We start from the raw sequence: 13,054 nt of genomic DNA, 5'->3' as shown, positions 1-13,054 counted from the left end.
TTATTTTGGGGGAACATGGTAGTAAAGGTGATTTGAAATTAAATAGAAAATAAATCAAGAAAAGGTAAAACACACACATAACCACACATAGTCAGATAGATAGATGAGAGATACATTACATAGGTAAGAGATAGATACACAGATGATATAGATAAATAGATGGTATCTATCTAGAGGTAGATAATATGACTTGATTTATATTAGGGAGGTTTAAAACCCTAAGCAGTTCTATAAAAAAACGGACTACTAGATAGTAAAATAACAAAGAGTCAAATTAACAATAGTCATGTGGAAACCTATGTATAGAACATTTATAGTTGATATTTAAAATATCCTCATTAAAGTTTAAAAATAGACAATAATCAAAAGATTACCAGACCTAGTTGCATGGGTAAACAAAGCACTGCAAAGGCAAGCTAACATTATTAGGTCAGGGTTCTCTAAGTCATAAAGAAAAGCAAACTTCTGATCTTCTCCATAACTTAAAATACAAATGCATTTTGTAATATACATAAGGTGTGAATGAAAACAAATTGGCATTAGTATTATAATGAATGTAGAAATAAGTATGTAACAAACTAGATGACCTAATATGTATACACCCCATTTGGGCACTGAACTAGGAAGCATTGTGGATTTACCCAAGGGTGATATATAGATAACCAGAGATAGGTGATGAACCACTGGAAACCTATATTGAGTCAAAGGTAGAGAGAGAGGGTTTGACAAATATGTAAACACTAGACTAGAGGTCTGGTGCACCAAATTAATGCACTGGGGGAGGGGTCCCTCAGCCCAAATTGCAAGAAGGCACAGACCAGGCCGAGGGACCCCACTGGTGCACTATCAAGGCTGGGGAGGGACACAGGAGGTTGGCCAGCTGGGGAGAGACTGCGCAAGGACTTCAGGGTATGTCCTGCCCATCTTGCTCAGTCCTGATGGGCCAGATCTCAGCAACAAGCTAACCTACTGGTCAAAGGGTCTGATCCCTGGTGGTCAGTGCACATCATAGTGATGGTCAACTGTCTTTCCACTGGTGGTCAGTGCCTATCAAAGAGAGTGGTTGAGCTGCCTTAGCATATCATTAGCATATTATGCCTTGATTGGTTGAATGGATGACCAATGACCAGACACTTAGCATATAAGGCTTTTATTATATAGGATAAGCATTTAATTTGAAAATATTCCATCAGTAAATACATTTTTAAATTTTAACTGTCACTTATCATAGCAAAATAAATAAATAAATAAATAAATAAATAAATAAATACATGAGTCAAGAATGCATATTTTTCAATAACGATGTTAAACACTAGACCATATCATCTTGAATCATTGAGAAACTGAATTCTAATGTACTATGATTCAAAATGTGGACTATGAACAGGTATCAGGTAGCCTGTCATTTATTAGCAAGTTGATAATATTACAGAAATTAAAAATAACCATTTAGACTCTTTTATAGCAATTTGACATTGCAATAATATCCATGATATTGCCATGTGTGATCAGTGGACCTGTCTTTTTTAACAGAATTTGTGTTGTTGTTCATCCTCCCTCAAGTATATATGTTTTTCCCCATTGATTTTTTAGAGAGAGTGGAAGGGAGGAAGGGAGAGAAAGCTGCGTCTCAAAAGCAGCCCAACCTTGATTGGGAATCCAACTCATCACCAAGAATCCAACACCTGACCTACAGGCCAACACTCTATCTGCTGAGCCGTACTGGCCAGGGCTCCTTAAACAGAACTAGAGCAGTGTGAGTCTTGTTTGAGTATCCTCTCTAATAAAAGAGTAATGTGCAAATTAACCATCATTCCACCACCAAGCAAGATGGCTACGGCCACAGAGAGCAGGAGAGAGTCTTAGGTTTTCCTGGCAATGGAAGAAGCCAAGCTTTCTGCCTGCCCTTGCCAGCCTAGGCCTCCATTCAAGGCTACAAAGTTTCAATGATACAAGATACATAAATCCAAACAGAAATGGTGGCAGTAACGGAGCTGGAAAGAGCAGGAGGCTAGGGTTGCCTCCTGGCAATGGAGGAAGCCAAGCTTTCCGCACATACTGGCCTGCCCAGGCCTCCGCTTAAGGCTACAAAGTTTTAATTATACAAGGTACATAAGTCCCAACAGAAATGGCTGCCACCACAGAGCAAGCAGAAGGCTTGGCTCCACTCCAGGCTACAAAGTTTCAATTGTAAAAGATAAATAATTCCCACATACCAGGGCCTCTGCTTTGGTCACCAGGGGTGTGGCTGCCCTGCAAACCACCACAGGCCCCTTGCCCAGGCTGCCCCATGCCCCAAGGAAACCCACACCCTGATCTGGGACACCCTTCAGGGCAAACCAGCCAGCCGCCACCCATGCACCAGGCCTCTATCCTATCTAATAAAAGAGCAATATGCAGATTGACCATCACTCTAACACACAAGATGGCTACCCCCATGTGGACACAGATGACCACCACAAGATGGCCAGTAGGGGAGGACAGTTGGGAAGGACCAGGCCTGCAAGGGAGGGCAGTAGGGGGCAAACAGGCTGGCAGGGGAGCAATTAGGCATCAATCAGGCTGGCAGGGGAATGATAAGGGGGTGATCAGACTGGCAGGCAGAAGCAGTTAGAGAGGCAGGCAGGAAAGCAGTTGGGAGCCAGCAGTCCTGGATTGTGAGAGGGATATCCGACAGCCCATTTAAACAGGCAGTTGGACATCCCTCAAGAGGTCCCAGATTGGAGAAGGTTCAGGCTGGGCTGAGGGACATGAATTTCATGCACTGGGCTTCTAGTATTAAGATAAATAGAAAAGTGAATAATGGAACACTTGAAAAACTAGTGTTTATCAAATTCAACAGAATGTCAAGAATTGTTCTCATTGAGGATTTGTTGCCAATGAAACAAGGACTCTTTTGTACTTGATTGAAATGTTTAGTTTGGGATTCTCACAATATATTTTATAGCCATGTAGAAATATTTACAATCAAGGTTAAGGTATTTATAATATTTAATGCTAGATGTATTATTTTAATCTTGCTTTGTGATATTAAAAAACCCTATATTTTACAATAATGTATTAAACAATATAATGCCAATGGCTATCTCTCTTACTAGAATATTTTTTTTTTAAGAAACAATGAGATAAAAGTACTTTCATCAATTTTTAATTGGGATCACTGCTTATAACCCAAACAATACAACTGCTCTTTCCCTTTAATTAGATATATTCAATTTATCTCATTCTATTTCCCTTCTCATTTATTAAAATGTCATAAACAGTCTAGTTCATATTAGTCAAAGCATAAGCAGTCACAGCAAGTTAGAGGTTGATTTGCCTTAATCTAGTTTATTTTAGAAAACTGTCATAACACCATTTTGATTCTATTATATCAAGGTGCAGAGGCTACATTACAGAAATTTTCATCTTTTAACATTTATTGATCACTTTCAAACATGACTCATTTAACCTGCATAATAATCCTATGTGATGAGTAACATTCTTATACCAGTGGAGTAAACAAGGCTTAAAAGGAATATTAACACAGTTCATCTGAGTGTACAGCTGAACATTATTACATCCAGGTCTGGTTGACCTCAACGCCTGTTTCCTTAGTGTCTCTAATATGCTGTCTCTAAAGAAAAACCAGTCCTCAGTTTTTGGCTGTGCAATGTTATCAGCTCTATTTTTACTGTGACACTGAAAGCCATAAATACATTCTTCTTATGTTAAAATAAAAGATGAAAAATTCTGGAATGAGGTCTTTGTGCCTTGATTAATTGATTTGCATGTGTTGAACTATCATTGTGCCCCTAGGATAAAAATCTGATGTACTATTCTTTAAAAAGTAGTTTTTGTTTGTTTGTTTGTTTTGATTTTTTGTTAATCTTCACCCGAGCATATTTTTCCATTGACTTTTAGAAAGTGGAAGAAAGGGGGAGACACTGAGAGAGAGAAAAACATTAATGTGAAAGGGACGCATCCATTTGTTTCCTTCTGCATGCACTTCTACCAGGCCAAGGATTGAGCCTGCAACTGAGGTATGTGCCCTTGATCTGAATGGAACCTGGGACCCTTCAGTCTGTGGGCCTATACTATCTAACTGAGAAAAACTGTCTAGGGATGTACTCTTATATGTATACTATAATAGTAGTCCTGCGCACAAATCCGTGTGCTAGTAGCTCTCTGCAGGTCCTGGTCGCTCCATGCCGGCTGCCCAGAGGCTCTCTGTGGCCTAGAGGGTGGGGAACATTTGCCTTGTCGCTGCGAAGACAAAGCAAGCATTCTGCCAGGCCACTCAACCTGCCTGCTCTCAGCGTCTGCTCCCCAAAACTGGGGACTCTGGTGAGGCTGAGAGCACCAGGTGCTGCCATCTTGTGGCTATGGGTGCTGCCATCTTTGTGATGGAGTGATGGTTAATTTGCATATTACCCTTTTATTAGATGGGATAATGACTCCTTATTACTCAGATAAAAAAATGTTTTTTTTAAATGATGGCAATAATTGCCTGACACATACATCATTCTGGTCACATTCACTCATAACTTGGCTGGCACTTATTAATAATCTCTTAAAGAAGACTTAATATGCTATCTAAGATAAAATTACTTTACCCAATTAAAATGCTATATAACTCCATTAAAATGCTGCTGCACAATTTACATACTACTTCCCACTGTTGTTCCCTCATCATTAAGCTTACATACTCACAGTCTAATAGATGCACATGATAAGAATTTTAAAGTGTGATTTTAAATAAAATATTAGAAGTCCTCTTTAAGTCTAGGACTTCAAAGACCAATTTTATGAGTTTATTTCTTTTAAAATCTGCAGAGTAACCTTCTGAGGACTAGTTAGAGGTAGTTTACATTACTCTCTTTAGGAAGCCCTTGGCAGGATTTCATTGAGCCACAAAGGGACAAGAGCTTAAATTTTCCTCCTTCGGTAACTCTTTGTAAGTTAAGCCATGTTTGAATAGAGGCCCACTGAGAAAAGAGTAAGTGGGGCAGCATTCCGATTACCTTTCTAAAACACACAGTGGTATTGAATTCAAAAGGTTGCTCTACGGCTTCCTGGGGAAAGAAATTGCATCATACAAAAGGGCTGGTTTGTACCAAGTGTTTTTTGCAGGCAGAATTCGGAGAAATAGTAATTTGATTAGAAACAGAATGGAACGCTGAAAAGAGGAAGTTGAGAATATGCCTAGGGACTGATGAAATCCCTGAAGGCTGCACTGCTAGAGGAGAGAGGAGACACCAGCAGAGGAAGAAATGTGGACTATTGTGTTCCCCATTTCTAACCTCAGTTACAATTTCTTGAAACCTATGTATTCGGACAAAATCCTTACATACACATTGCATCCTAATAGAGCACTAACAGTATTCATTCCTAAAGGTAGAGTAATTTCCATGTGTGAAAATTCCAAACCTGGAAAGCAAGACATTTTAGAGGTGATTTGCATCAGACATCCTGTAGAAACTATGTTGCTCTACAGGTTACTGTTATTCAGCACTTATAACAGGCACAGAATATCTATGTCCCAAAATATAAGACCCATTTATATACAAAATATAAAACATGTATGTGCGTATCTCCTAAACTATAGAAAATGAGAAACACCATGGTTTATGTGAAGAACAATAGCTAGGTTATAATAAATAATGGACTAAACATGTATTCAAGATTAAGAGAGTGGTGAGGAAGGATGACACAATAGTTGAAAACCAGAAGAGTCAAAAAGTTAGTAAGCTTGGAAAACCCTGTCATCCTTGAGCGTGTAATTTAAACATTTTGCCAAACCTATTTCAGTGTTAGTCCTGAATTCATAAGTCCGGAGTAGAATTCTATCTGTCTGAAGTTCACACTATTGGTGACAAGATGAAATCATGTGTTACAGCTAGGATAAATAGAGCAAGAATCCTATCTAGTAAGGCTACATAACAAAAAAGAAAATAAAAAGATGAAAGTATAACTGAAACCAGGTTCTGTACTAACTCACTATCAGAAGCTGAAGCCTGATGCAATCTGACATTGCACCAAAATTGAATTTTTATTTAGGGCAAGCAAACAGCATCTTGTGAGAGGTTTGATGGAAGATTCTATATGCTAAATATTTCACTTTTTTATCTAAACTTCAGTGGACAGTGAGTTTTTTTTGGGATTGCACTGCTACTCTCAACTTGACCAGTGAATTTGAAAAATATTATATCTATGTTTAATCCTTTACATGAGAAAGAAAATGATTAAAAAATTCATTTCCACTACTCACGCTCAAGATATTTACTTTATAAAATCTAGATTAACTAGATTTTTTTTTACATTGGAACTCCAAACTTATAGAGAGCATCTGCAGAAGTAAATTTTGATTATGTGATCCTGAATTAATATACTCATGAGATTTTACTTCACTTGAATCAATTCAATGATAAATTATTCTATGAAACATTTCTCACAAACACATTAAAAGAAGAACATGACTTTGTGGTAATTATCAAATAAGAAGTATTATGAGAAAATTATATATATATATATATATATATATATATATATATATATATATATATATATATATAATTTAGAGAATGCATAAAAGAATAAAGAATCCCACACTCTAAGCAATGGAATTTTCACTAAATTCATTTAACAAGTATTAGTTGACCCCTGCCATGTATAAGGCATTGCACTAAGCATGTTGGGAAAACAAACATTATTTAAACAAGGTCCTTAACTAAAAGAGATAGTAATCCCAGCTTGTATGGCTCAGTGGTTGAGCATTGACTATGAACCAGGAGGTCATGGTTTGATTCCTGGTGGGGGGTATACAGGAGACAGCCAATTGGCGATTCTCTCTTATCATTAGTGTTTTTATCTTCCCCCCTCCCTTCCTCTCTGATATCAATAAAATATTTTAATTACAAATAAATAATTGGGAATATGTAATATATTATTTTTCCTCAAATATAAAACCTGCATTAATAACAGCCAATATTATAATTTTAATATTTTCCTCCCAACATATCTCATATATGTCTATATTTCATTGTATTTTCAAAATATAATTCTACTTAACAAAACTGCTACCTAAAAATATAAAGAAATTATTAAAATACTTGCCTGAAATCCAAGGAGCTTTTCACTAGGCTTAATGTGCCTCTGAAATTCACACTCTATGGGTTGTATCACTTTGATTCCATCTTCATAAAAAACATAGAACATGTTTCCAATTCCCAGACCTTATAAATAAAAACACATTCAAAAGCTCAAATGAAATTATTAGAAATCTGTACAGCTAATACTCAGTGCCCCTCATATTGCTGACAGATCAATCTGCAAAGTCGTGTAATGTCAGTAATGCAAACCCTGTGTGACCTTCACCAAATTCCCGAGCAACTTTGTGACACTAGGCAGACATTCTACCTTATTCTGTCCAGTCTGCAATTCAGTTGCTTTCTCTAATACAACTCAATAATTTTTAAAATATACTTAGAATAACTATAAATGGAAATAATAAACTCTGAGATGCATAATGTCTGATACCTTCTTTAGTTAATTTAGTTGCATAATGTCTGATACCTTCTCTAGTTAATTTAGTTAAGAAAAAAAAAGTACTTTTGAAGAATTCTATTTATCCTAGTACTTTTGTTAGAATTCCCTAGTGAAAATAAAATGGCATTCTTTGTAGGAATTTAATTTATATACCCATTTTTAAAAATGAAAAGAATAAGACTTTGAGATTTCAGAAAATAAGCAAATTTTTATAAATATAATCCTACATAGAGGTCTTATATGTCATTTTTTATACTAGCAGTGTTTGGGACCTATTTCTATACTTTAAAACTTGAATTAATTTAAGGTTTTAATATATATATATATATATATATATATATATATATATATATATATATATATATTATTAATTTTTTTACAAAGAGGAAGGGTGAGAGATAGAGAGTTAGAAACATTGATGAGAGAGAAACATAGATCAGCTGCCTCTGTGCCCTACTAGGGATGTGCCCGCAACCAAGGTTCATGCCCTTGAATGGAATCAAACTTGAGACCTTTCAGTCCCTAGGCCAATGCTCTATCCACTGAGTCAAACTGGTCAGAGCTAATTTGAGGTTTTAGAAAAAAACTTTAATGTACTAATTTAAAGCATACTTTTGTGGTTTGTTTGTTTGTTTGTTTGTTTTTTCACACTACAGATCTAAGTATGTGGGGAGTTAGCTTTTGTGTCACTTTATAAATCCAAACCTAACTGGTGCAGGACACTACAATGGAATACAGGAATGCAGGTGGGGTTACCTGAGGCCTGCACCTGGGAGTGTCTGCAAATTCCTGCACTACCTGCTCTCTTCGTTTTCTCTGCTTCTGCCTTTTCCCACATCTCCAGACCTAACTTCATGTATTCCTTCCTTTTCAGATCCTCAGCTGAGTAGATCCTTTCCTGGCTGTATTGGGTTCCATAATCATCTTTGTTCAGTCTAATTACACCTTACATGACTCAGTGATAGCATATGTTCTTTGAAAAGCCAAACCACTGTTGCTTAAAATACTTAAAATCTAAAAACACCTATAAAGGGAAATGTACTTTATTTAAGTACAAAAAGTTCTAAGGATTTTTATTTCAATTGAGAATATCTGCAAGGTCTATTAAGCCAAGTCTGAGGATCACAGTAAAAATGTATCAATTTGTAAAATTCCTTGTTGTTCTCAAGACATATTTATTCGTATTAAAGAGTCACCAATTCTGTCCACTCATCACATGTCCACCTACTATTATAATTTAGAGGAAAATGTATTCAAACATAATTATGACGTTATTTGTCATGGTGTTTATAATTGTCTTTTGGCACATGAAATTATTTCTATCTAATCATATCTATACATTTTAAATTACTCCAGATTGTTTTGACACTTCTTTATTGTTTTATAAATATTTTACACTACTTATATTTTAATATGTGCAATCTTTATCAGGTAATTAAACATTTTAAGTCCAGAGAGTACTATATTCTGATGGGACAGTCCTAAATAGCAGAAGGGTCAGGAACTAAATTCAAGTCATATTTTAAAATACATATAACTGCCCTGATCAATTTTGCTCATTGGATAGGGCATTGGCCTGCGCACTGAAGGATTCTAGGTTCAATTCCAGTCAAGGGCATGTACCCTGGTTGCGGGCACATCTCCAGTGGGTATGTATAGAAGGCAGCTGACCGATGTTTCTCTCTCATCAATGTTTCTAACTCTCTATCTCTCTCCCTTTCTCTCTGTAAAAAAATCAATAAAATATATAACTTAGTAGTTGTCAGCTATTCTTCGTAATTATCATTGTGTATAAAGGACTATAAATTCCAAGCCCAATGAATACAATTTTAAAAAGTCAGTTTTAATATTTAAAAAAATGTTTATTTGTATCAGTAAGCTTCCAGTGAACATTAACTGGATTGATGTGTGCTATATATCAATGACTATCAATTTAGTATTAATTGTTGAAATCTATAAACATAACCAAGTAGTGATGTGGTGTCTGATGGTCAGATGTCAGTTACACACTACATTCAATGATTACTACAAAGCCCATACCTTTTTTTATTAGTTTTTGAAATGTATCTTTATTGTTGAAAGTATTTGTATGTCCCCTCTCTCTCTCTCCTCAATAATTCCCTCCATTCCACTCCCATTCCTTCCCCAGGCCTTCACTCTACTAGTGTCTATATTCATGGGTTATGGTCCACAGAACATTTTGGAATGAACATGACTCTGCCCTCCTTCAGCTGCTGCAAAATTGTACTCCACAATCAGGAATGAAAAGATGATTGAACCTCACACTACTCTATGCCCAGTTTGTTTGTAAACTTTCTTGGAAAACTGCCTGCCCTTTCTTATTACTTTACCATATTCTTCACACAATACAATCAGTGGGATTCCACTTTATTCTTGCACTGATGAAATTTCTGAGCTGTATTTTCCTCTAAAACCCACTTAATCCATCCAAATCACCCTTCCATTCTGAGAGACTATTTTCTTTCCTTTTAAAATATGAATTACACATCAGCATTTTTACCAAGCATAATCTACTTTTTAGGTTATTGAAGAAACACAGACATCATTATATAAGGTTTAGTTTGATTTTGCATTTTATTGTTTTCAGTGAAATGTAATTCCTTAGTGTATATGAAACTGTTATGCAACAAAAAACCATATATAAGTATGTTACTAAAAATAATAACTTTAAAGTGAACAACTATGTATTAATTACTCTGCCTTGGAATAAAACTTTACCTATATCTTTTAGAGTCATTTTTTAGTCCTCCTCTCCCTATCCACAAAAGGTCTATTTGCCATTATAATTTTGCTAGACATATTTTGTTCATAAAAAGTTTTATTTAGTATTTAGCAGCAGAATTTATAATATGAATATATGAAATATATGATGCAGACATGTTTATTTTAAATTTGCTGCTATGATATTGTACATATGTACATTTATTAGGAATATAGTGAGAGCAGAACAATATAAATTACCTGATGATGGAGATGTTGATAACTGAAGACAAATTCAGATTTTCATTTGGGCATTATTAGATTTATTTGTAAAGTAGCAATAACATATTTGCATATATTAATTATAATTATAAGTTTCTATGTTCTAATCTTACTTTTTTTTTTTTGAGAGGGAATGGGAGAATGTAAGAATTAGACGAATTCCATTCTCTGGATTCAGACAGCGCTAGGGCAAATCATAGTTATAAAACCAACTGTCAGTTGTGCTATTCAGTCATGGGGTAGAGTTAATCAGTCATGTTACAACGACCTGATCTTACAATTTGAAGATAATAACTATACTTATATCATACAGCTGTTGTAAGAATGTAATGAGATGGAGAAATTAAAACATGTAGCAGAGTGACTGACACATAGTAAGATTTCAAGAAACAAAAACTATCACATTTTTATAACTGACATTATCTCTTATTTGAAACATGAGTGGGAGAAAAACAAATGGTGAAATGTATGTAACCTGAATATGATTACTGTCCTCCTGGTTTCCTCAAATCTATACTGTGAGATATACGGCTAAATTTCAGTTTTCCATGATGTTCAGTTATGTGAATCCATGAGCTGCTAAAAGTTCAAATTTATTTTCTTTGAGCAGGTGTCAAAGTTGATTCTTTCAGTGGGTCTACAAAGTTAAAGCTGTTTTCATAATAATACTAAGATGCCATTTGTGGAGTTTTTTGTTTTGTTTTTGTTTTGTTTTGTTTTGTTTTTTGTTTTTGGTGTGTGTTTTTCTCTCAGTCTCCCAAATGAGATTCTCCCAGAAGTAGAGTGCACTTCTAAATAGGCTACAAGACACATGGTGTCAAAAGTGATGACCCTATAATTCACTGCAGAGGTAGATATAGGAAGCTAGCATTTCCTGTTCAATCAGACACTTAAAAGATTTGAAAAAATATGAGTCTCCTCATTGTTTTCTGAAAATATAGCTTTAAAAATAATGTGCTATTTATGGCTACAGGTAATGGGCTTATTGTAATTACTTTTAATAAATTAATAAATACCCACTTAATTTTTTTTCTGTTTTAAGTTCTAATATGGTAAACATAAGTGGATGAAAATAACCCACATAGATATAAGCTTATGTGTTCTCAGTCATGCTGAAGAGTGTAACGGGGTCCTGAGTCCCAAGGAGTTTGATAACCATGTAGGTTTTAGTTAGAATTCTCTCCTCAGTACTGCTTTTTATTGTAGGCATATTACAAAAGTTTTTGACTCCAGTGAAAGCTTCATGGCACTAGTCACAGTAAAGAATGGGAACATGTGCAGGCTGTTTTTCTTTTCCCTTTTCCATCCCCTGGTGAAGGCAGACAAATGTGCTTTGTCTTTTACAGGTCGATTGTTAATCTAATAGAGTACTGTGCTCTAGAATGTAATCCATATTTGTTGGTTCCTTGTGAGCTTTCTTTTTGCTTTGTTATTCTTTCTATACAGAAAGAGGACATAAGCAAGAATTACCTGCAGTCTCATAAGAAAGCATTATTTTCCAGGGGATTTTCTAATCAATAATGTGCCTTTAAATACATGGGATAGAGAAAAAATGGGAATAACGTGCATTCCTGTCTCAATACTTTGAGGACAGCTGCTCAGTAATGACAGTGGATCGTGGTAACACAAGTATGTTATTTATTATATATAGAAAATATTTTATGTAATTTATACCAACAATAAAATTTGGTTAAATTCTGAATACTGGATGAATATTTAAGTCAACAACAAGAGAGACTGTGTAGTGTTAATTGTCTTTTTCTGACTTAATTTTACATTACTTTAGCATTTAAGTTATAGTGAAGAGCAAATTATAATTCTACAGTGCCGTGAGAACTTGTGATTATTGCCTTCCTCTGACTTAATTTTACATTACTTGAGAATATAAATTATAGTTAATATTAATCTTTTCACATTCAAATTATCCTAAACTTATTTATCTTTTTTGACATATAGAAGAATTCTTTTTTTTTTAGATAAAGAAAAATATAGTCAAGAATAGAGTGTACACAGTTGCATTTCTCATATTGATAACTAGGCAGAGGTAGACTTATGATTCATGAATGCTTCTATGATTCTCTTTTAGAGCTAAAAATCTTTTCACACACACAGTAGTATCCCAGCATCCCACCACAATAAGATCCTTATATTATGTTCATTTAAAATAAGACTGACTCTTTCATTCTTCCTATAAAGTTTTGAGGAATGATTGTGTCAAGCTATTTATTTGGCAACATTAATCTAGGAAGTAGGTGCCATCTGACACACACACACACACACACACACACACACACACACCTCTATATACTAGAGGCCCAATGCAAGGGGCTCTCGGTCCTCGCAGCCACAGCTGTGTCTAGAAGGTCATTAGGCTATCTAGTCCAATTAACATATTATACTTTTATTATATATATATGTGTGTGTGTGTGTGTGTGTGTGTGTGTGTGTGTGTGTGTGTTATATGAGTGATATTATCTAAAACCACTCCTTTTGAGTCATTATACAATTCCCTGAACTTCCAAAG

The 13,054-nt window shown here is 35.1% G+C and overlaps 1 protein-coding gene across 1 annotated transcript in view; it reads right to left on the bottom strand.

Moving 5' to 3' along the window:
• FSTL5 (follistatin like 5) overlaps positions 1-13,054 on the bottom strand; it is a 541,528-nt gene that overhangs the window by 63,905 nt on the left and 464,569 nt on the right. The window contains exon 12 of the mRNA XM_084884381.1: positions 7,096-7,214. Coding sequence (XP_084740507.1) covers positions 7,096-7,214 — 119 coding nt within the window. The remainder of the gene's footprint in view (positions 1-7,095; positions 7,215-13,054) is intronic.

The sequence above is a fragment of the Pipistrellus hanaki genome (genome assembly GCF_964339955.1).
Source record: "Pipistrellus hanaki genome assembly, chromosome: 5".
Taxonomy (NCBI): Eukaryota; Metazoa; Chordata; class Mammalia; order Chiroptera; family Vespertilionidae; genus Pipistrellus; species Pipistrellus hanaki.
This window is presented reverse-complemented; position numbering and strand designations above follow the sequence as displayed.